Source organism: Varanus komodoensis, unplaced genomic scaffold (assembly GCF_004798865.1).
Source record: "Varanus komodoensis strain SLA01 unplaced genomic scaffold, ASM479886v1 scaffold2, whole genome shotgun sequence".
Taxonomy (NCBI): Eukaryota; Metazoa; Chordata; class Lepidosauria; order Squamata; family Varanidae; genus Varanus; species Varanus komodoensis.
In genome coordinates, this window is record NW_025335568.1 from 47,731,327 (window position 1) to 47,756,225 (window position 24,899).

General features: G+C 42.0%; 1 protein-coding gene across 1 annotated transcript in view; it reads left to right on the forward strand.

Annotated features, from left to right (window-relative positions):
* The window catches only part of VWDE (von Willebrand factor D and EGF domains), a 39,890-nt gene extending 17,193 nt beyond the window's left edge, over positions 1–22,697 (forward strand). The window contains exons 10-29 of the mRNA XM_044428960.1: positions 1,472–1,611; positions 5,066–5,221; positions 6,374–6,478; positions 7,804–7,918; positions 8,843–9,093; positions 9,210–9,318; positions 9,957–10,103; positions 10,905–10,933; positions 11,571–11,574; positions 11,898–12,008; positions 13,418–14,056; positions 14,575–14,670; positions 14,754–14,849; positions 15,764–15,859; positions 17,028–17,123; positions 18,151–18,246; positions 19,494–19,589; positions 19,688–19,783; positions 21,093–21,188; positions 22,555–22,697. Of these exons, the coding sequence (XP_044284895.1) occupies positions 1,472–1,611; positions 5,066–5,221; positions 6,374–6,478; positions 7,804–7,918; positions 8,843–9,093; positions 9,210–9,318; positions 9,957–10,103; positions 10,905–10,933; positions 11,571–11,574; positions 11,898–12,008; positions 13,418–14,056; positions 14,575–14,670; positions 14,754–14,849; positions 15,764–15,859; positions 17,028–17,123; positions 18,151–18,246; positions 19,494–19,589; positions 19,688–19,783; positions 21,093–21,188; positions 22,555–22,697 (2,717 nt within the window). The remainder of the gene's footprint in view (positions 1–1,471; positions 1,612–5,065; positions 5,222–6,373; positions 6,479–7,803; positions 7,919–8,842; positions 9,094–9,209; positions 9,319–9,956; positions 10,104–10,904; positions 10,934–11,570; positions 11,575–11,897; positions 12,009–13,417; positions 14,057–14,574; positions 14,671–14,753; positions 14,850–15,763; positions 15,860–17,027; positions 17,124–18,150; positions 18,247–19,493; positions 19,590–19,687; positions 19,784–21,092; positions 21,189–22,554) is intronic.
* Positions 22,698–24,899: the final 2,202 nt, after the last annotated feature.

Consider the following 24,899-nt stretch of genomic DNA (forward strand, 5'->3'; position numbering starts at 1 on the left):
GAGCTGTGCAGAAAAAGCTACTCAAGGAAGGCTTTTTCAAAATCACATTATTTTCAATGGAACTTCAGCCCCATATTAGGATTAGGTGTGTACACCAGAGTAGGGTTAGGGTTAGAGAAATGTGGTGTCCAGGCATGTTTTTGATTGTTGGAATGTTTTTAGAATAGGCAGAAATGATGAGCTGTGCAGTAAAAGCTACTCAAGGAAGGCTTTGTCAAAATCACCCTCTTGTTAATGGAACCTTCAGTGTATGTTAGGGTTAGGGGTGTGCACCAGGGTAGGGATAGGGTTGGAAAAATGAGGTGTCCTGGCATGATTTTGATGGTTGGAATGTGTTTAGAATAGGCAGAAATGATGAGCTGTGCAGAAAAAGTACTCACGGAAGGCTTTTTCGAAATTACCCTCTTTTCAATGGAACCTTCTCTCTATATTACGGTTAGGGGTGTGCACCAGGATAGGGTTAGGGTTGGAAAAATCAGGTGTCCTGCCATGATTTGGATGCTTGGAATGTGCTTGGAATGGGCAGAAATGATGAGCAGTGCCTAAAAAGCTACTAAAGGAAGGCTTTTTCAAAATTACCCTCTTTTCAATGGTATTTTAGCCCTATATTAGGGTTAGGGGAGTCCACCAGGGTAGGGTTAGGGTTAGGAAAACGAGGTGTCCTGGCATGATTTTGATGGTTGCAATGTGTTCAGAATGGGCACAAATGTTGAGTTGTGCAGGAAAAGCTAATCAAGGAATGGTTTTTCAAAATTACCCTCTTTTTAATGGAATCTTCACCCTATGTTAGGGTTAGGGGTGTGCACCAGGGTAGGGCTAGGTCAGTGGTAGTGAAACTATGGCACGCCCGCTGCAGCGGGCATGCTGAGCCCTCTCTGTTGGCATACATGCCATGTCACCCCAGCATCACCCCTGCTGCCGAACATCGGATAACAGCTCATATGGGGGCCATGCGCATGCTCGGAAAGGAGTAGCGGCACCAGGCAATGACATCACAAGCCACGACTCATTAACCGCGACTCATCTGAGCTTTTGCATGGTTGGTCTGTGCACTGCCAAGGATAAATATATATTTGCTTAGGCTGGTTGCGTGTTGTTTTTTCTAAACTAAAACCTCAGTTTTCAGGTTTTATTGTAGTGTTGGCACTTTGCAATAAATAAGTGGTTTTTGGGTTGCAGTTTGGGCACTCGGTCTCTAAGAGGTTTGCCATCACTGCACTATAGCATATCAATTAACTAGAATATCAATTAACAAGAGCTTTACTCTTGTTAGTACATCAATTAACACAAGTAAAGCTTCAAGAAGCTTTTATGTCAAAATATACCGACATCAATTTCTTTGCCCAGATTTCTTGCGGTGCTATATTTGTCAAATCTGCAAGCTTTCTTGTTGCTATTTACCATGGTTGTTTATAGTGCTTGCTTGAAGAAACCATCTGTTGATTCCATGTTCCATGTTCTGCCTTTCAAGGTTTTCAGGTTCCAGAAATTACAGAGCTGGATAATGGAGGATTATGTGATGTCCGGCAGTATGACTGCACAACTGTAAGAGCTTTTGGCCATGGCTTCATGGACTCGCCAAGCCTCAGATGTGAAATTAACAAATTTCAGGTGGCTTATTTGCATAGTAAAACTAACATTGGACCTTCACCAGTTTTCAGGCTTTCAGAATCATAAGATGTGCCTATTCTGTATGCCCATCATCCCCACGCTGTTTCCTCCATAGGCTTCTTAGGAGGTAGACAAAATTGTTGGGTCCGTATAAGCTGATCACAGCCTATAGGATGGAGGGATGTGAAAACCCCCATTCAGTGTGGTAGGAGGATTGTTTTTTCATTTTGCATTCTGTACTTTTGTCCCTGTGCAAAGGCAACAAAATGGAAAGTCCTGTGCAAACTACAGGTGGGTGAAACCTGGACTGGCAGAGTGAAATGCTGCCCTACTGCCACTATCAGATCTAGCTCTCAAGTCTGATTGATTTCTGTATGTGGAAAGGAGCAGATGTGGAATTTATCCTTTCCCTTGGGGAGCAAAATTTCCTGAGCCAGCTTTGGGTACAGCTTCTTGCTTCCTTTAAGCTGATTTTCTAGTCTTGATTCCAACACATTTTGAGATGCACATTTTGAGATGCACCGCCTTTCTAGGTGGTGATGCTGAACCTGGATGAGACACCAAACCTTGCCATGGAGAAATAGAGGCTTTTAGTTACCTATTCCAGTGCAATTCATGCAGTGCATTGGAGGCATCTGCACACAAGTAATAGAACTTGTCTCAACATGGCAATTTTCTGGAACATAGCAGATACACCAGTAGATTCCAATATGTCCAGAGTCAAACTCTCTGGGGATCCCAGTAATAAGCAGAGTTTGGCTGCAGCTGCATCTTCCTGAAAAAGCTCCAGTGTAGGATGGGATGAAGGGCTGCAAGGTGTACACACGTTCCTCTCACTCATGAACCTTTCAGCATTGCACCATTCTAGACCTCATGTGATATCAGCTCACCCCAGATCATGATCAGACCGCAACTACAGGATTGCAAACACAGGAGCTTGGATGAAGTTTGCTTGGCAGCTGATTTCACCTACTCCACAACACAGTGCCAATCCTATGGGTAGGGTGAACATCTCTGTGTAGCTGACCCACAACTTTGCACCCATGATGGGATACATAATGTGTAGGGACATGCTTCGTACTATGCCCACTGGATATTAATACTGCAAGTAGAAAATACAGGAGCATTTTGTTAGGAAGAAAGCAATAGCTTAAGCTGGAGTTTAGCCAGATTGTTGGATGGATCAGCTAGTGTTGAAAAGCCTCAGCTAATCAAGCTGAAACTAGTGTATCTTCTGAAATTGAAGAGCTATAGTATGTCATAATTTTATCCCTTTAGAAATTCCTTTTCTACATCTATTCAGCAGAAAACCATTTTTCCCCAGTGAATCCTTTTATTCTTGACTAGGTCTGGTTGATGTTGAGCTGAGGTTATTTTGGCAGGTTTTCTTACAATGTGGGTTATGGATTTTCCTTGAGCTCAACTTGGATTCCCCCCATCCTCAAGTCAGTTTCAAATGAGAAAGTCAACAGAACATTTACACACTCCATTAAGTTAAAAGCCTGTCCGATCAAACTCCTAGTGAGACAATTATTGGGAGTTCACTTATCACAGTTTGACCTGTCTCACTCCTCACTCATTACAAGGATATTTGTTTTATTTTGTTATAAAAGCAGCAATCTTGATCTCCTGCCTTCAAACTTCTTACTGAGCAGGCAAAAATTGCAGTGAGTTCTTCAGCTCCCTTCATTCTAACTCCTAGTTTTGATACTGTCTCAGAGGGAGAACAAATGAGCAAGAGAGAAACTGTTCTCATTGCAAGCCAAGTTTAATTCCGTCAATAGGAGAACCAAGGAGTTCACCTTTTCAAGTTGCCAATTACCCCAGAAGGATATTTTGTTTCTAAAACATGATGGGTCTGAATCAAACCTGGCATGTCTGAGAACACCTTCTCCTTCTTTCCTTCCTTCTGGCTCACTGCTTCTGCTTAGCACCTTTCCCTTTTGGTTTCATGTTGTCACAAACCCTCCAGCACAACCTGACATCTTTCTGTTCAGGTACAGCATAGTCTAACCTAATTAAAGCTTCTATCCTACACACATCTTTCTGGGAGAAAGCGCCATTGAACACAGCAAGACCCATTTCTGAGTAGATATGCCTGGAATGTTGCTGCATGGATGTGTAACTCCTCCTCAGCTCCAGCTGACGAAGTACAAATTGGGCTTTTTTCGCTGTGCCCACCCAACACTGGCCTAGTAGGCTGGAAGCATTCTCAGTACTTTCTGACATTTTGAAGTTAATGAAGTTAACTAATGAAGTTACTGTGTTGTAGCCTCTGTTGTTTAGCTGATCAGGAATTCTGAAACAGGACGTGGACGTGCCTCTGTTAATTTCATTATCTGATGGATGTTCCACCCAGCTGGCTATGGATGGACAATTGAGGAAGAATAAAATGATACATGAGAACTGCTCTGCCAGAGGTTTTGGATAAAATATGTTTCTTGGGTATAGCATACCAAAACTATTTTGGTGTACACTCTAGCCAGCAGGCAGCAACACAAAAGAAAGACATTCCCCTTATCTATAACTAGATGTGACGTCCAGAGATCTGTGATTGGTATAAGCAATCCTTCCCTAACTGGCCCTAATTTTTTAAGGCATTTGTTCTGCCAAATGTTTCCCCATTTTGTTCCCCCAGATTGTTTAATCTGGAGGAGCTAAAAACTCTTAGGACTCTTAATTCCTAAATTGGCCTACACTTCCCAAAATACCTGGCTTGCAGCATGCTGGGAGTTGTAGGACACTTTTCCATCTCAACGTACATGGGATTGTCCCCCAACTATTGCAAGTTGTTGTGTCCTGGATGTTATTCCATCCTGAGGAACTGGGGCTTTGTTCAGGACACCTGTGAAGATGTAGGAGTTATCAACTATTCTCACTTCGGATTGTTAAGCTTAAAAGGAACCACGTCTGGTCAAATTATTTTCAATCAGTGACTTATCCTCAGAGTCCTACAGTTTTTCCTGAACTCTGAGTTGTCAAGGAATACCTTCTATTTGGTGAGGAGGTATTTGGGTATGGAGGTAGGTTGAGAGTCCATGGCTGGCCCACAGTTGCCCATTGATTCATTGCTGAGTGGAGAGAAGAACCTAGATCTCCTAGATCCCCAGTGCAACCCTCTCACCACTACACTAGCTCTCATTACATTGCATTCTGGCCTTCCTGATGGAGCCAAGGAGGAGTTTCCATTCATCTATCATTACCCAGTCTTAGGAGTGTACCTCAGGGTAGCACAGAACTCCTGTGACATATTCAGCCCATTGTCACTTTCAGGACAGAACTTGTTACTATGACTGCAGGGTAATTACACAGCACTTAAATCTCTTCTTAATTTTCCATTAGTGCTGCCATTTCATTGTCGTGTCAGCAGCAAAACACAAATATTACTGCTCCTCCTGGGGTAACTTCTTGTGCATGGTCTAAGTAAAGCAGGCTTTTTGGCCCTTTAATCCAGTACAGTGATAACAAATGGGTGCTTGGAGAATCTGTATTCTTCCCTGCTGCCTTCCACAACACCAGGACCGTGTCTTGCCAGCTTCCCACTGAAGGGCAGCAGTCTCATCCTATGAACCTATTGAATAACCAGCCCACTGCAAGGTGGCAAATCAAGGTAACCTCTTATGATTTATTTTATATAGCAGCCAAGTTGTTATTATTACTTAATTTAACAAATTATTAGTTAGTTGTTATGGCAATTATAGCCAAAGATTTTTCCTTTTGCAAAAAACCCCAAAGGAGCTGACATTGTCCACTGCTTCTCCATTTTGTCCTCACAACAACCCCATGAGGAAGGTTGGGCTGAGAGCCTCTGACTGGGACAAAGTCATCCAGTGAGCTTCAGGTCTGAGTGGGAACTAGAACCCAGATCTTCCAGTCCCCCCAGTTCAGCACTCCCACCACCATACCAGACTTGCCTGCCTCATTTTCCAAACTGGAAGCAGAACAAAATAGAACAAATTACAAAGCCTTACTAACGTGTAAAGATTCACAGTATGAAAAAATACACTCCAAAAAATAATGTTTGTGGGGCTGTATTCATAACAGCACTCTGTAATTCCTTCTGAACTGTTGCTCTCTTGTAAGAAAGAATTCACATGCTTGGTGCTACCACCATAAAGGCTATGCTCTGTGCTGTACCCCAGCTAATGTTCTTCTTCATATTACAGTGGCGTTAGGTGCTGCATCAGGGTTTTATCTGAAGAACGTAATTGGTGAATAGGTTCGTGTATGGGGAGGTGCTAAAGCTTCGTGGTAGAACACATACTCTCATGGCAGAGATTTCCGACTTAATCCCAGTGTGGATCCTGGATAACTGCTGTCAGTGGGAATAGATGGAGGGCACTGGGTTAGATAGGTCTACCCATGCATTGAGGCAATCCTGAGAGGGACTCTTCCAGGTTCCCTCTCTATATTTGCTATGATGGGTAGTTATCAGAGAGAAAGAGAGAGCCTTCACAGTGGTGGCACCAGCTGCGCAGGATTCTCCTAGAAAGCCAGCCTGGCAGCAACGTTGTTATCCTTTTTGGTGCCCTGCAAAGACATCTTTATTCCCCAAGGCTTTTTATTGTACGCAATGCATCTATCACTCTTTTTTTAACATAGTGTTATGTTTTATTTGTATATTTATCTTGTTTTTGTAAACTGTCCTGGACATTCCACTTAAGGGAAGTACCTAAATGGTTTCAATGACAATGACTAATGTTCCATAATCCCATTCTGTATGTTGCATAACCCTTGGAACTATTGCTGTATGTCTAAACAGATTTCTAATGATGGGTTCACTTATAGCAACCCTAAAGCAGTGACTTTATTTGATGGAGTTTGTCAGATATGTGATCCACAATCTGATGGATTATGCATGTTAAAGGCAAGTATTTCTTTTATTTTCTTTCAACATAGTGTACCCTAGTCCTAATTCCTTATTTTTCAAAAGACATTTATCAAAAGCTGTACTCTCCCAATAAAATATCAGCTGCATGTTATCTCAAGTGCTAAGCATCAAAGCATAATCCTTCCTTCTCTGCCAGAGGAATCCTGGAGCTGCCAGTGATTCAGGAAAGTTTGGAAACCTAAACCTTTAAGGCTCGCAGGCATACTGTAGCCTGACGGCAAGGCAACTGGCTATAGATGACAAGCCATGCTGGGTTCTCACATGGCACAAATTTGGACCACTTCCCCCAGCATGACTATTAAAACAGAGTTTCATGGAAGTTCACAAATTAACTGTGAAGCTATATGCTGTACACCATCAGTGAGATGTTTCAGGCATGCAGAATGTCTTTAGAAAGGAGACATTTTTCTAAGCTTGTCCTTGGCCGAAAGATGCTATTATGTTAGCTTGTAGCCAGCATGAATTACTATTACTACTATTACTTCTACTATTTAATTAATTTCTAAATCACCCAATAGCCAAACCTCTCTGAGAAGTCAAAACAATAATAAATACAATAAAATACTACATAAATTAAAATAATAAAACCTCATAACATTACATTAAAATTAAAACTTATTTAGGTATATTTAAACCACATTTTTGCAATAAACATACGTGTACTTATTTGTAATGTTTATATCCTGCTGCACAGGATACAGGCAACCTCTGGAGTAGTGAAGAGTACATTTTCTTTTCACAAAAAAGTACATTTAAACGACAAAATCCTATGTGTATTTACTCAGAAGCAAGTGCCCCTTCTGCTCAGTGCAGGATACTTCTAGGTTAATGTGTGTAGGATTACAGCATAAATTCCTAGACTGCAGCAGAGCAGTATACCTCATACATTTTAGTGATATGACTCAAAATCCTCCCAGAACTGGAGGTTATCATAGGGAATTTTTTTGCAGGAACAAAAACTGGAATGACAAACAGACATTTCAACAGGGCCCTCTGATCTTTATGGTGCTTTCTATAAAGGATTTCCTGAAACCCCTTTGGAATGAGAATCAGTGACAGGCATACTCTGGTTTGTAGCCACTTTTGTTCATCTTGGTGATAGTTGCACAGCAGAGGATTTTGGAGATCACACCTGTCAGAAGTTGTGAATTCTCTCCAAAGCATGCAAAATTTACATGGAGAAAATGTAAGAGTAGTTACCAGGCTGCAGTTTTTGACAGTTTAGGGCACATTAATACATCTTGGAAGAGACAGAAAAAAAATCATCTAGAGTCTTAATGAATGATGTTGTTTCTGTGAAGGAGAAGACATGTAACATAGATGGAATTTGTTATGGTGAAGGTGACATAAATCCTGCCAGCTCCTGCTTGCTCTGCAGACCTGAAATATCTGAACTAACTTGGTCAGTTGCTGAAAGTAAGTTTTACTTAGGTACGAAGATCTGCTCTAACAGTCAAACCTAATGAATTACTTTTTCAGAGTGTACATATCAAATGCATTTTCCATGTTTCCATGGATGTTTACAGTGCAAATGCCATAAACTGTAAAATGATGAAACACCTCCAGAACGTTGTACACATACTGAGAGGCAGCTATAGGATCCCCATCCATGGCCTACAGGTGTGATCCTATGCATGATCAAATCACCTAGGCCAGGCTTGCTGGGGGCTGTAGACTTTTTCAGCTTCTAAAGATGCAAACTATTGTGCCTTAGGCAAATTTCCTTGTTTTGCTGTTTGATTAGTTACTTGCGCCATGAGTGTGTTGGAGCAGCACATCTCCCCTTCACACATTCAGGAGTGTTAACCCATTTGTGAAAAATAAGGGCACAGCATCAGGCGAAATTCACCATCTAGCTGCTGATTTGCTTGCATCAGAGCCTTCTGTTCCTAACAGCCTATACAATAACGCTGAGATGTCATCATGGGTTTATTATTTCCTGATGAACTTGGACCATTTTCCTCTGTGATGTATGCAGTTCCGATGGGTATATTTATTGAATGGCTAGTACCCATTGCTTACTTGGCTGTTAGCGTGTTTTTCACAACACTGGTTGAATAGCATTTATGGCAGTCTTCCCCAACAGAGTGTTCTGCAGGTGCTTTACAGGTTAACTCCCATCAGCCCCAGCCAGTGTAGCCAGTTATGGCAATTGTAGTCTAGCAATATCTGTGCTGCACTAGATGGGATAAAACAAAGGACTGTACACAGTCGGAGTGGGACCCTTGTATGGACAACCAAGCATCTGAAGAAGACCAGAGGGTGGAGAGGGAGCAGCCCAGTTCTTTTCTTCATTGCAGCCATTCCTCTGAGTTCCCACAGTGCCCTTCTTCATTGCAGGCAACCAGCCTCCTGTGTTTCAGAACATGCAAGCCAGGCTTCAGACATTTCATGGGGAGACTTTTGTGTATCATTTCACAGCAACGGACCCAGAAGGCTCGGCTGTTGCTTTCTCGCTGAGTTCTGGTCCCCCAGGTGGCCGTCTTTCTCCTGCTGGACTGCTGATATGGAAGGCAGTGTCAGAAAATGCTCAGAAATTTGCCTTTTCTGTGACAGATGAGTGCGGCGCTGAAACCAAAGCAGTAATAGAGGTAATAACTATTGTGGTCAAGTAGCAAATTGCTATAATTCAGCAATAAAGCCCCATAACAAATGGGATTTCTGGTTCATGAGTAATAACCTGCTGTGCATTGGGTATGTTTTGTAGGTCAGCGTGAAAACATGTGACTGTTTAAATGGTGGAACTTGTGTGACAAATACTAATTTCCCCCCTGGAAGTGGGAAATATTTGTGTGTCTGCCTGCCAGGATTTGAAGGTGACCTTTGTCAAGTGAACACTGATGACTGTGCATTCAGCCCCTGTGGTCCTGGCAGATGTTTTGATGGCATAAATAGCTTCCACTGTGAATGTACATCTGGGCTTCAGGGTGAATTGTCACTTACTCTGAATTTACATAGCAATAATTCAATTACATGCATGATTTCAAGATTCAGTTGCTGTGGTATTTATTTAAGCTGAACAAATATTTTCTAAGTATTGCTTATGGAGCTATATCTTCACATGCAGCTACCTGGTCTTGTTAAAACTGGTGAGCAAGAGAGCAGGAGTTGGCTTCATGCTTGCTGGGGTTTTAGATTACAGTGGAAAATTGCATAAGAATTATGAATGTGTTGCAGCCCTAGCAGTGTCTATTCAGAAGCAAGTCCCATTGAATTCAATGGTGCTTGCTCCCTGCTAAGTGCATACAGCATTGCAGCTTTAAACACAAACACCTGGGTTTTTATTTCCAGAAAACCCAGGAGTACTCTCTGCCAAAGGCTAAACAATGACCCCCTATATTATTTTCCATTCTAAGTTATTTGCGGTGTTTTTGTTTAGTGAGCTGCTGGTAAGGGAGAGAGGAAAGGCATTGAAAGGCCTCTGGTGTGTATGAATGTCTTTATTTCTCTTTAGGTAGACATTGCCAAGAAGATACTGATGAATGCAAATCCAAGCCATGCTTCCCAGGAGTAGTTTGTTTTAATACGATCGATTCCTACCATTGTGGCCCATGTCCAGAAGGCCTGTATGGAGATGGGAAAATATGCTATAGTAAGAGATGTACTTTTTACATATAGAAGTGTGATTTTTTTGCATTTTACTCAAGCACTGGTGCTGTGTTTGTCGCACTAGGCATGCCCAAATCGTGGGTAGCCTTGGATATAAATAGATGGCACAGCATGACTGTGTCCAGGCAGTAATGGCCCCACTGATTTTGTCCCTGTAATAAACCTTGACAAGAATTTCTTTCCTGACAGCAGGTTTCACCAATATGAAAACGAACACAGGTAAATATCATAAGCAAGCAGCCATCCATCTGTAGATATCATGTTCCAAAACGACACATTGTCATTCATCCACAGCCCTTGTCTCATGGATTATGGCACCTACTTGCATAAACTGTATTTCAAATTATTTCAAGTTTTGTGAGTGTGACAAAGTTGATGTTAATATTTCCAAAGCCCTCCAGATATTTTGCTATTTGGAGGGCACCAGGTTGGGAAGGCTGCAGTTAAAAAAAAACTGAAACAAAGGTAATTGAATCGGATCACATAATATCTGCAAGAAGTGATAATCAACTTTGCAACACTCTATATGAAATGACAAACATGTACTTCTACGAAAACTGGCAAATACGAAATTTTGTCATGGATATCTGCTTTCCAAATATAACTATAGAAGTTTATTTACTTGTGGATATTTGGAGAATGATACTTTTTACGCCTTGAAAAGAGAGTACTCTGGAAAAAGGTTTTAATGGGATTCACATACCATGACAATCCCATATGAGTAACAAACCATGTTGAGTTGACATGTCATGTGAACCTGGGTTTGTTTCTTGCAGGGTGGCTTCCTTATGAGCAACAACATCCCCCAACAACCCATGGCTTGTGTTGTACCCATGATAGGATGTCAGGTCATCTAAACCTTGTCAACCAACCACATCATGGGTGCTAGGGACCTGATCTTAATGGATGCATTTTTGTGCTTTCCTGAGCAACTAGAGCCTCAGGGAAAAGTGCAAAATATACAGCGTCCTGAGAATGCCAAAAGCAAAAAAGCAAAAGATGAGATTCTCACCAGAAAGAGGGCATACATTTCACTACCTCTTCTTCATGGGTAAAAATGGCTCCTGCTTCTTCTTCCCTTGACAGCTTGCCTTTTGACAGCTGTGAAGAGAAAGCACAATAAGGAACAACCCTATTTGGGGTCATTTTCAGACACTGTCCTGTGTTGGTATTGCTACACTTTGACAGCAGGTACTCCCTGAACACTTCTCAGCAGAAGTTCCCAATTTCCAAAGGGAAACTACACTTATTACAGGATTACACTTTGGAAAATGCCATGCAGAACCGCTGTTGTAATAGCATCTCCAGGTGGTTACAATAGAGCAAGGCCTAAGTAATGACATGGGACCTTAAAGAGAGAAAGTCAAGTTGGTGGGTAGCTGGATGTCTGAAAACCCACTGCCCTCACCCTCTCTCTGCAGATCCTGCAGCTAGTTTGCAACAATAGTTTTACGAGGAGTTGGGTGGGAAATTATGCTTTCCAAGAGAGGAAAATAGGATAACATTGAGAAGCTGCTGTGTGTATGTGATAGCTTTTCCTTGTGAACAACTGCCAATTATGTATTTATATGTGCAATCTGTGAAAGACATAGTATCTTGGAGGCCAGCAGTTGGAAAGCCTTGGTGACGGCCGAGCGGTTCCAAAATTCCAAACAACCTTTTTGTAGCTCTACAGCTGGTCTTTCAATGAGCTCTCCTTGCTTTCTGTCCACTTGATCTGAAGTGTGTTTATACGTGCTATAGCTGAAATAAAATAAACAAGTAAGGTTCTTTTTCTTAATTCCAGAAAATGCATATAGCCAAAATGAAGACCATCATGGAGTGAAAATGGATGAAAGTCTGAGTGCTGGTCAAGGATACACAATTGCTGGTGGCCATAGTGATGGAAATGTCTCTGGTATGTGTGCTGTTTATATGTGTTTCTTAATGGAAGATGGAAGAAACTGACTCCTAGAGAACTCTTGCTTGTGGGGAATCAAGGCAGGGACTTTTGTGTGGTAGCACCTTGGTTGTGGAACGCTTCCTTCCAAGGGTTGGCTCCCTTTTTTTGATCGTTAGGCAGCTGGTAAAACTATACTGTTCCACCAGAGGTTTTGTCATTACTGCCGCTCTTAGATTTTAGAGGGTTCCCCTGTTTCATTGTAATGTATGTGTCAAGCTCAGTTTTGTTTTGAATGTTAATGCTTTTAATTATAGTAAATCATCTCAAGCACTCATTGAATAGAGAAGCCATTAAAGAATATTTGTTGCTGCTGCTTTTGTTATTGGACTTACTTCTGATTGGTGGCCTTGAGAACTGTTTATAGGCCATTTCTAGACTATAGAAAGCAATCCAATATTAAGTCAGGTCCATCTGGTTCTGTTTCAGACAGAAATCATTTCCAATCATACTGGAAATGACAGGGATGGAATTTGGCCCTTCGGCTTGCAAACCAAATTCCATGCTATGACACTTTCTGGCTTTGTGTCCTTCTGCATGCTGCTTTGATTTAACTAGATGAACTTTCTGTCTAGCCATTATCCTATTCTCTTCAAAACCTCTTTAAAGTTATCTGTTTCTCCTTAGTAGCTTTCCTCAACCCCCAATTCAGACAATCTGGAAAAACAGATCTGCCACCAGATGATTGTGCGGGTCTTAAGCAATTATTTAATTGGATAAACTTCCCGTGTGTGTGTGTGTGTGTGTGTGTGTGTGTAGCTCACCTCACAGGATTGTTGTGAGGATCAAATGGAGAGAAGTGTCACCTTGAGTTCCTTGGAGGAGAAGGTGGAATAGAAATGTAATACATGAATAAATGCCAAAAGCAATGGTCTTGGTTGAATGAAAATTTCAGCCATATATTAAGAGGTACTTCTGATAGTATTGGCTACCTTAAGATGGTTGTAGTGCCCTGTTTCTTTAGAGGTTTCTAGTAGAGGCTGGATCCACCTATCGGGGATGCTGCTTTCATAGTTTTCCTATATTGGTAGGGGTTTAATCTTTGGGGGCCCTTCCAACACTGTTTCTGTGATGGACATCATGAGGACCGTACTTCTTCCACATTTTACTCTTGAGCACAATATTGATGATAAATAAATGCCAAAAATATTTGCAGCAGATTTTATGACGATCCATGATAATTCTAAGTTATTTGAATAGATTTGGGAGTATTTGTTAGGATTTAACCTTATATGTATGCTTTGTATGCCATAGCAAGAAGCAATGAAGAACTGGACTAGGCTGCTTTTACTGATTTAAGAGTAGTTTTCTTGAAATGTAAATCTCATCATAATGCTATTTGTTCCACCTTCTCTGTTTTTTGGCAGGTTTCCTGCAACTGTCAACTGCTTCCACAAACATCCTCCGTAATCCTACAGATGCTCCCAAAAGTTTCATTTCCTCAGAAATAGCCACCAGCACTCCATCAACTGCTGCAGCCCAGTTGGCCAGATCTCCAAATGTGTTCATTTCACAGAGAACAGCTTTTAGAAAGCCTATTAGCAGAGGATACCCTGATTATGCATTAAGTGTCACTACCAAAAACATCCATTCTGTCAATGCATGGAAAGACTTAGCTGTAAACTCTGCTTCTGACACATCACTGAGAAATAGCACAGACTCTCCTGGGAAAGCAACGGAGACACAAAACCAGACCTATTTTCCCCTCGAGGCCGGCATAACATTGAGCAGCAAAGCTAACATGATCAATAGGACACTGGCAACAAAGAAAAAACCCAGAGGAAGGCCATTTGGCACACGTCAAGATGATACTGTATGGTCTACCTTTGAGAGATTTGCTATGCCAAGCACAGATCAAAAAGTAGTTGCAACAGCTGCCCCACACTTATTAACCTGTGCAGATTCACCCTGTTTCCCTGGGGTTCCTTGTGGACCAAATGAAAGGGGGGACTTCAGATGTGGCCGTTGTCCCTTTGGTTATTATGGAGATGGGATAATTTGCAGAGGTATGACTATTATAACCTACTATACCTATTATAACCCTTTGCAATGTCATTGCAACACAATAATGTTTCTAGCAAAGCTTTTTGTGTCAGTTTTATGATGCCACTTTAGAGGGACAGCTCACAAAATGCACAAGGCTCCCACCATTAGGCAGGACTGTACCTTTTGTTCTTTTAACCACTTGTAATCCATCTAGAGAAAAATGGTTATTAGGAAGATTAGAAGCACAGCAAAGAAGTTATACAGAGGGCTCCACACTGGCCTTTGCCTTCTGCTTGTGTTCCTCTTTCTGCAACTGTTCATACATAGCAAAATGGCTAGAAAGAAAATGGTTTCAGTTTTATTTCCTCAAACGTCTTGACATTTTTGTGAAATGAATTGCAATTGCATGAAATGATTGAAAGCATATTTGCTTTTCCATATTTTCATGACTGAGGCTTTTAGCTGATTGTGTCTGTTATGTGTTGACTGCTAGAGTAGACTGACTACTGATTTTCTTTCCCTCCTGACTCTCTTAAAGCAATATGCAGACATAGATGTGGCAAGAACATGGAGTGTGTGGCACCCAATACGTGCAGGTGTAAGTCTGGCTACTCTGGCCGTAGTTGTCAGGCTGGTGAGTAATATATATTGTATTTGCTCTCCGCAATCCATGCTCCTAAGTCGTACTTCTAAGAATTCAGTGTTGTTTTTATACAGCTTTGTGTCGACCAGACTGCAAAAACCACGGGAGATGCATCAAGCCCAATATATGTGCATGTCTTCCAGGATTCAGTGGTTTCATCTGTGATGAAGGTAACTGGACTGTCTGCAAAATATCTCCTGAATTGTGCTGAAAAAATGCTAATCCTGAGAAGGTGTCGGTGTCAGTTACTTATTTCACACCTTCCAGGAGGTATCTAAGACAACTTTCCCATAAAATCAGAAGCTTATAGAATGATATTCTTTGATCTGAGGACATTTGCATAACAGCAACTTCTGTGAAGTAGCTCTTGCAACCTCAGGCTAACATTGAGCACCATGTGTTTGGCCCAGAGGTTTGCTCTGATGGAACTGGAGGCTGCAGTGTTTACATCCATCATCCCCAGATACTCCTCTGGTCTATTTTGCCTTATCCCATCTTCCATGTAGTGTCACAGCTTCATGAAGCATCTTTTGCAAGTAAAAAGTATTGCCCAAAAGACACCTCGCTGATCCATCGTATCAGTATCACTTCATGTGTGCAGCTTTGCAACAATTAGGGCAATTCTACCCACCAGTGTGTTGGACTGCAACTGCCGGAATCTCTCAGATGCCTTGGGAAAGGCTATGCAAGAGATTCTGTAGTTGAATGTTGAAGGTAGAACTTTTGATATATTATCTGAATGCACAAATATGCAGTGAAACATACCTCTCATCACCACACCTTTTCTAGACATCAAACTAGTGCTCTTGAATTCAATTTTGTTCTTGGTACAGAAGTGAAAATCCCAGCAACGTAGTGTCACTGTAGATTCCACCTGAGTGATACCCAATTGTTCTGCTTGGATATAGTATGCGATGGAATTGGTTCTTTCGTGTTTTTGATAGTTCAGGAAGCACCATTACTTGTTTATTTCAAAAGATGGCTATTTTAAATCATTTGCACAGAGATCTCTTGTTCCAAAGTGTTTGATTTTAATGGGCATTTTGGAGCCGATTTCTTGAACAAGCTGCTTTTCTACTTGCAGCACATTGTAATCCACCTTGTCAACATGGAGGAACCTGTCTCACTCGAAACCTCTGCACCTGCCCATATGGGTTTGTGGGTCCACGGTGTGAAACAAGTGAGTAATTAAAATGTGAGAATCAAAGAAAGAGCAGATCACAGTATAGCGAGATGCATCCAAATTAGAGACACAGTACATATCTGATTTTGGGTGGCAGCTGTCACAAACGTTAGCATGGACATTTTGCTAAAAGGCTACACCACTTGATGGATTTATCTGTGGACACCCTTCTCAATCAGCCAGAGTGAAATTTAGCTGGCAGTTGAATCAGTTGTGCATGTTTCAGATATATCCAAGAACCTGAGAGGTTGATAGGTTAACCTGACTGGTTGGAATTTTGAGCTGGATCCAGACTTTGATAATCTCACAGAAAGCAGTGGGACTTAAGTTAGGGACTTCTCTAAGTCCTTGCCTCTCCTCATTGTTTTCAAAATAATGTACAATCCTGTACATGACTTCCAAAAGTAACATTGCAGTCTAAGATTCACAATCCTTCCCAGGCTGGCTCTGGTTAGTTTGTCTCTCCTTCTGTTTACCTGTTTACATGTCCACCTGTGTGGAATAGTGGTACTTTCAGCCACCACTATTGCTGGTGGCTGGAAGTACCATGATAGCATGTTTCTTTACTGATTGTGCAGACCACTATGATAACTGGCTATCCTTCAGAGTTAATAGCAGCCCCAGGAGACAGACATCACTGCCAGCATGAAGTAAACCTTTTTTTGGTTAGGAACATGTTTTTATGAGATACACCGTAATAGTGAAACTTGCTGATAATTAGCATTACACTTGTCTATAGTCCTGACTGAAGAATACAATATGAAAATGCTGTAACTTCTGTCAACACAGAGAAAAATCTGAGGCTTGCCACCCCTACAGTAAAATGACTTTTTCCCTTTCAGATGTCATCACTCTTGTTTTCAAGATCATTCTTTAACACTTTGTGGTCCATCTTATGTGACCTTAATTATTTTTTTTTGAAAGGAATCACAAAGTGACCGCTCTTCAAATGCTCTAGGAAAACACTGCTTTTTCAAAGTACCAGAACAGGGTTAATCTTCATTACCTTTCCTATATATGTATCTTGTGTTTTTCTTGCTACTGAAAATTAAATGGTAATTACACATTTAGAGACAAGCTGGGTTATTCAGATGCTTTGCAGCTATAAAACTAACTGCTCTGTAGTAACTTTTGAATATATATGTATTAATTTTGCTCAATACAGTGGTTTGCAACAGGCACTGTGAAAATGGCGGTGAATGTCTTACTCCAGATGTCTGCCAGTGCAGAACTGGCTGGTATGGACCCACATGTAGCACAGGTAAAGAGTGGAACCAAGGAAATTTCTTTGCATTAGGGTAATATTGCCACCAAGAGCTCATAAATAGCTCAAAAAATCTGAAAACCACACAGTGATATTGTAAATGGTGAACTTCAATGTACAAAAGTTGCATATTGTTGCCACCTGTATTGACCAGGGTTAGGGTGGAGAGGAAGCCTTGACTCCCCCAGAAATTTCTTCAGTTGGGTTCAACTTCCATACAATCCTCATGGTAGAGCTCTACTTAGCTTTGCTTTTTAAAATGGTAGCCTCTGAAATTACTGATGTCAAGGTCAAATAGTAACACCTGAATAATTATGGTGCCATTTGATTCTGCATCCCTGGATCCCAGGAAGGCAGGACCTGCTGTATTTTTTGGGTGGGAGTAGAACTCCTTTTGTGCATAACTTCAATGTTAGTTTATCACTCACCCTGTTTTAAATGGTGGGTAGGACTGCCACTTGGCCTGTCCAACTAGGGTTTTGCTTATTTGTTCCTTGTCTCTTGCTGCAGCTTGGTTTGCATGATCCCAGAGGGGAAATCAGCCATTCCCCTACTGGTCACATGGTGAGGGGATTTGCATGATTACTTCTGAAGCCACAGCTTTTTGGGTCACAGGGTGGCTTGTTGTCAGCCCAGAACCCATGGGCTGTCATTGCACCCAGTTCAAACAGGATGGCAACCCACACCCTGGTTGCTAAATGTTTTGTTCTTCCAGGGAAGAATGTTTGTTAGCTAATCACAGTCTCAGTGCTAACTAGTCCAAAGGCCTTTTCTGTTTGTGATTATATTTAAGTGAACAACCTGTGCAAATAAGCATGTTAGTTTTCCTTTTTACCTGGGAAAAGTGACATCCCTACCTCTGAATAATAATTTCAAATACATTCCACTTCAGTTATTTCTGTGCTGATATGGCACAGTTAAGCGAGTTAAAACTGAATGGAAATGACTTCATTGCACTTGTTTATATGTTTCCATGTTATGTTAAAAGTAATCTATTTCTCTCTCCTCTCCTTGCCTTTTGCAGCAGTGTGTGACCCGGTGTGCCTCAATGGTGGATCCTGTATTAAACCAAATATATGCCTTTGCCCAAATGGATTTTTTGGTGCCTCTTGTCAGAATGGTAACGTTATTAGAAACAATGAGCATGAAAGAGGGCCTTGCTCCCCTGCCTCTTTACAGCCCCCAGCTTCCATTTTCAAGGAGGTAACACTGATGGGATAGAACGTGTATTGCATCTGGTAGTGAGCAGAGTTAAGGCTTTGAGTTAAGGGCTTTGCTGGAGTTTGTAGGAGCGGATGTAAAGTGACTTGTTACAAGATCTCCACAGGTTCCAGACAGAAGATTTACATAGACTGTATCCTTTCCCATTTTGGCTTGCATGGGGCTTGGGACAGGCAGTGTGAGAGACAGTCTAAACACTGGCCAGACTTTGAACTTGTGATGCATGTAAGCCTTCTCAAACCTGAACAACTAAATATGATTTCTTCTGATCTACCTTCAGCCTCCACCTCACTTTGTTGTTCCTCCAATAATCATGAAAGGTTGTTGTGATCAACACAGTTACTGGTGAATGCCCAATATTTCAAGGACATAAATCTTCTCCTTGCCCTGGAATTCAAGGACTTGGAATCTTCTCCTGTTGTAATCTGGTTAAAGGCCACTCATTGCAGTGTAGATTCTTAGGACAGGGAGATGCCTGTACATCAGTTGTGTGACCGATGCTGCTTTCTCCTATATATTCAGACTATTATGCAATATGTCTACTGGGCCTGTACCTTGATGCTTTTATGCCAAAGCTTATACCTGGTTGAGCTAACAGGATAGACAAACCGGCTGCAAGTGGTTAGTCAAAGGAGAAGCATTGCTGATATTTCCCTGTGCACAGATCCTCCATATCTTGCTTGATAGGAAAGTAGTATGTCTAACTGAGAGAGACACTGAGACTAAGGGAGTGTGGTGTAGTGGTTACGAGTATGGGACGGGTATGGGACAGCTAGTCCCCACTCAGCCATGGAGCCAACTGGGTGACTCTGGGCCAGCCACAGACTCTCAGCCCAGCCTACTTCAAGGGCTGTTGTGGTAGATGTAAGATTAAGAGCAGGAGGAGAAGAATGATGCAGGTTGCTTTGAGTTTGTTGTAAGAAAAAAGAGGGATATAAATCAAATAAATAAATGTTGACAGCCATTAGATAAGGGTCAGAGAGCAATGGGGGTTCTTAGCAGAAAGCTGGAGAGAACAGGTTAGCTCCTACCTGAGCCCGGCATTGCATATGGTTCAGATCCAATGAGAAGAAAGCCAAGTTGATGTGTTCTTATGCCCTGTAGTGACTGAACCTGTGTCTCACATTTTTGTCTCTTTATCTTTAGCTGTCTGTAACCCTTCATGTAAGAATGGTGGCCTCTGTAGGAGAAATAATGTTTGTGCATGTCCTGAAGGCTACATTGGCAGAAGGTGTGAAAAAAGTAAGACTGCTTCAAAACCTTTGCAAAATGCAACTTGCGGAAATGCTGCCCACCTACTCACATGCATGGTGTAATTTCTACCTGCTCTTTGATGTAAGGTATCTGTGACCCAGTGTGCATGAATGGCGCAAGATGTGTCGGCCCGAATATGTGCTCCTGCCCATCGGGATGGAGAGGCACAAGATGCAATACACGTACGTATCCCTTTCAGCATGAGAAAAAAACCTCGCTAAATTGGGAGCATAAACAACATAAATTGCATTTAATATATATGCAGTTCTGATTGGAGGAACAGTTTTCACTGTTGCTTAACGTGACCTCCAGGGCTTCCTATCTGAAAGATGGAAGCAGGACTGACCATCTATTCCCAACTACCCTGTGTAGATTTCCTTGTTTACCTCTGTCCTTAAGTAAGCAACTATATGGACAACTCAGTGTCTTTCTGGCTCAGCTTGTCACCCTAAAAGCATTTTTGAAAAGTTTTCACAGTTCTGAAACAAATTCCCATTTCTCATACTGAGGTTGTCAGATCATGGCTTTGCTCACCTACTGTTGATGAGACCAATATCAGGTTGCATTCATTTGGTATTTAAATCCAGCAAACACCTTGCAGAAAAATATTGGAGAGAGGGCGTTACAACTCTCACTGAGACTGGGAGGTGTGTGCAGGAAAATTGCTGGGAACAAGAAGTGTTCTCAGCCAATCTGGGCTGAGAACTGTCACATTCTATTCTTTCTTGTTCCTGCTTATGCTGGGATAATCTCACTTTAGTTATCATTCTTGGAAGCGCCTGGCTCCATATAATCTGGTCTGCTGAACCTCAGACCTAACCTCCAACTCTGACCTCTGGGCACCAGCAGCTGGCAGTGCCAATTTCACTGGGCTGTATCTGTCTGGAGCCTTGGTGTGACATTTCCCTATCAGTGGCACAGTGTATCTGCCCAAGATCTTTGTCTGAACTTTTTAGGAGCTTTCCACAGTGCTGAACTGAACTCTGTTCCCCAAATAGGCTTGGCAACAGGGGTGGCTTCTTTAAAGTTCAGGCTGAAACTCACAGTGACTTGGTGTGACCAGCTCATTCCTCCAAACAGATAAATCCCTCTTCCCTTAATTGCTGATCAGGAGCAGCTTACATAAGAGCTGTGTTGTGTGTGTAACATGTAATCGGAAGCCTCCAAATCAGACAGTTCATTGGCAGTGAACTGATGACATTTCAGAGATGATATTGTGTAGAAAATTTAGCAAGTTCTTATAGGACTTTTGTCTATCTGAACATGCATAAGATCACACCCTTAGTGATTGTGTATCACTTTCTTTGTTGTTGCCTCTCTTTTTTACTTAATTATAAAATAATTTTCCATCTTAAACACCTGACTAATCCCACTATTTCCTAGGAGGAGCCATTTGATCATACTGTTTCTGCACTGTTTCTTATTTACTTGCCCACTTTTGGAGCCATCATGGGTATTCATGGTTTAAGTGTGTCTGTCTGTTTCATGCAGCTATATGTCTTCAGAAGTGCAAGAATGGGGGTGAATGTATTGGACCAAGTACTTGCCATTGTCCTCCAGGGTGGGAAGGAATTCAGTGTCAAACACGTGAGTCAGTTAAAGCATCTGGATTACAATGGAGAAAACCATTTGTAACTGCTAGAGCTGCTGTTGGTGATTCATGTCACATCCAAAGAGACACCCAATGAGCTGGATGCTTATTAATGCAAGCAGAAAGAGAGTCAACATTGCCTGTGAGGTTGTATTGTCAAGAGGATACAGTTCTTTTTAGAATTTGGAAACCATGAACACAGCAAAGCTAAAGATTTTATTAAGCAGTAAGAAACTAATAAACCAAGAAAGCAATTCACTACAGGGCCCTACAGATTTTCTTTGTAGTTTAGACCATGTTATTTTAAACTGTGTGTGCTGAGTACTTTTTAATTTGCCTGCTATTCCACCCAATATTTCTAAAATCAATTTGGTCCTTCTTGCACTCTCAGGACAAAGCCACAGGGAATCGATTCATGTTAGAAGTCTTTGAGGAGTGCAATACCATGAGCACAAAATCTTATTTAAAACAGTCATTGGCAGCAACATCAATCAAATGACCGGGGCCAAATCAGTCATATCACCTTGGAACATTTGCTTTGTAGCTGAAAAATTATGGCCATTTAGAAATGGAAATGTTGAGGCTCCTTCTGATCTGAAACTCGCAGATAGTTATTTGTACTACTTGCAGGGATCCCCAAGCTTTTTGGGTCACTAGGCAAATCTGGAATGTTGAGAGTGTGTAATCCTGGGCACTCTCATAAAATGACCACCATGGTGGAGGAAGCTTGTCCAGTCAAAGAATGGTTGCCATGGTGGGCCTGCCCCATCAAAAAACAAAACAAAACAAAACAAAAAAAAACCCCACACTTATTTTTCTGTGGGACAAGTGATAAGACCAAAAGCAAAGTAACTTGCCTGAAAACCTAAGTACAGGGCAGAGTTGGGATCTGAATCCTAAAACACATAACTACTTTTGAGCTCAAATAAATATGCTGGATGGCCCATTGCTCATTGAAACAGGTCAATTAAAACAAAATTTTAAAAATTGCATTTTTTAAAAAAAATCTTAAAATTAGGATGAGGAGGGTTGGACAGCCAACTGGGAACACTGTGGGCTCCTCCTTGCTAGAGACATTCAGAAAACATCTGGGCAGTCATCTGAGTGTGATAGTGTAACTAAGTCTCCCACAACAGTAGGGTATATGACCCAATGGCCCTCTGGGCCCCTCCAATGCTACTATTCTGTGATTCAGTGGCTCCGTGGGACCCCGGTAGTACTGCACCTTATAGCTTGCTGGCTTCAGACATCTAAGCCTGTGCTTGTACACCTAGGAGTAAATGCAGAATAATGAAGCCCTCTTTCCTTTGAAAAGCCTTTCTTTTGTTTCCAAGTTAAAGCATGCACATTTGTATGTTTCAGCTGTGTGCAACTGGAAATGCCTATATGGAGGGACATGCATACAGCCCAATGTTTGCTCTTGCCGTCGGGGCTACACTGGCACCACCTGTGAGGAAAAAATTCAGGTAACTGCAGTAGATGAAGGAGGAGCGGGAAGGAACTAAGCTGCATTTTGATCAGCCTGACTTTCCCCCTTTGTTTCAAGGTACGAGGACGTCATGCGTGAAGAGCAGGTCTTTCTGCACTGTATAGCCATGCTGCATGGACTACAGGGTTCTTCAGATGCAGATGAGCTCTCCTGAGGTGCTGTTTTACATATCCAGCCCCTTCCATATGCAGAGAAGAGATTACAGAACTACTCTACACTGAAACTCTTCCCTAATGCCACCTCTGCGTGAGGCACAACACTGCTGGGTCAGGCACACGGCAAGAGTTGGCCCTGCCAGTCACATTAAACAGAAGCTTTTCTGCAGCTGACCAGAAAGCATCCAGAAGCCTGCTCCTTTCCAGGCCCATGATCTCTCCGCAGCTGAGGCACAGTGGCACCAGCACAGGTGGAGGCCCTGTAGGTTTGGCTGCCACATACTTCTAGGGCTGGGCAGGGCTGTTTGCCACATTTCACGTGGAATCAGCGTGCCTGATAGTGAACTTGGCTGCACATCCCTGCACATCTTGTGCATACCCTGTTCTCTGTTTTCAGAAGGGCCTAGCCTAGCCCAAGTTCTCTGAAACAAAAAGTCTCAGTATGATTTGAAACCCATAGAGAATAATTTTTGCTGAACTGGCAGCTCGTATCAGAGACCTTGTACACCACTATGCATCTTTATTTTCTATACCTCAGAACTGAAAAGCACATATTTTAAAGTTCATAATAAAATAGTTGGAAAGGATTCAGATTCCCAACCTGGTGGCAAGGGAAGCATGCTTTCGAAAAGTAGCCTGTATGCAGTATTGCTTGGGATCCTGCCTTGAGCTGCTCCGATAGTCTGGCCATGGGATATGATGCTGCCGTATGGATTGTGTAGGATACATTCTCACCATTTGAGGCATCTCCTTATTGTAAGCAATAAGCCAAAAGAAGCATTCAGAAATTACCTGAAGTCAAAATTGTGGAACACGTGTGAGAGCCAGTGTGGCATGGTGGTTGGAATACTGGACTAAAACTAGCCCCTACTCAGCCGTGAAGCTCACTGGGAGACTGAGCCAGCTGCTGACTCTCAGCCTAACCTACTTCACAGGGTTGTTGTGAAGATGAAATGTAGGGGGAGTAGAATCATGTATGCCCCCTTGGGCTCCTTGGAGGAAAAAGTGGGATATAAACATAGCAAATAAATACTTACATGTAACATGCAAGTTCTAAAGATTTATTACATGGTCTGGGATCCAGAAGCAATTATTTTTCCCTATTGAGACTGGGAATTATAGACTAAAACACACCAAAAAGGATCGGCTCAGCTTGGTGGAGATCACCACTTTCTGTTGGCCCCTGTGAGCCATAGAGCTGCCCTCCCCAACTTGGTGCTCTCCGTATGCATTGGACTGCTGCTGCTATAATGGCCATGCTGGCTGGGAATCATGGGAATTGCAGTCCCAGCCACAGACGGGGGAAGGCTGCCATATGGGTTGCAGAGGTGGTTGCAAATTTGGGTGCTTCTTCCTGGCAAACTAGGAAGAACTGATTGGCTCCATCAACTTCTTAGGCTTATGGCTTCATACTTCAGCTCTAGTAGAAGATACCTGTGTGGAGCTACACCTTTGGCAGAACAATCAGAGTATGCAACAAAGCAGCAAATAGTCATAAGAAAATCTTGCTTTTTTCTATAACTATATTTTATAGTTTTCTGTAACTATTCCTATAAAGGAATGTTAATCCAGCAAAGAGCACATTGGTTCTGGTTCTTATTCATTCATTGTCCAACTAAGTGGGCTGAAACTGATTTAGGCAACTACTAATTTAGTCCTACTAATGGTATCTGACCAGAGAGCTCCTCTCACTTAAATTCTTCTTAAATAACCTGGCACTCGAAGCATCATCAGGTGACAGGATCTAGCCATCCTTTTAAGCTTCCTCAGTGTCCTGGCCAACCATCTCTCTAGGTCATTTCATGAAATTAAGAGAATGGGTTGAGGAGACCCATCCATGTAAGACTATCAGCAGAACAGAACCTCAGGCCTCAATGCCAGAACTTCCAAAATGGAAAGGCACAGTATGCATTCTAACAGCAAAGAGGGGGCAAGCTACATATTACACTTAATGCATAGCATGCAGCTGTGTCTCCATTTTTTCAATTAATTTTATTTATTTATTTAGAACTTTTGTATGCCGTCCCATCGCTTTTAGCCTCGGGACAGCTCATATAAATAAA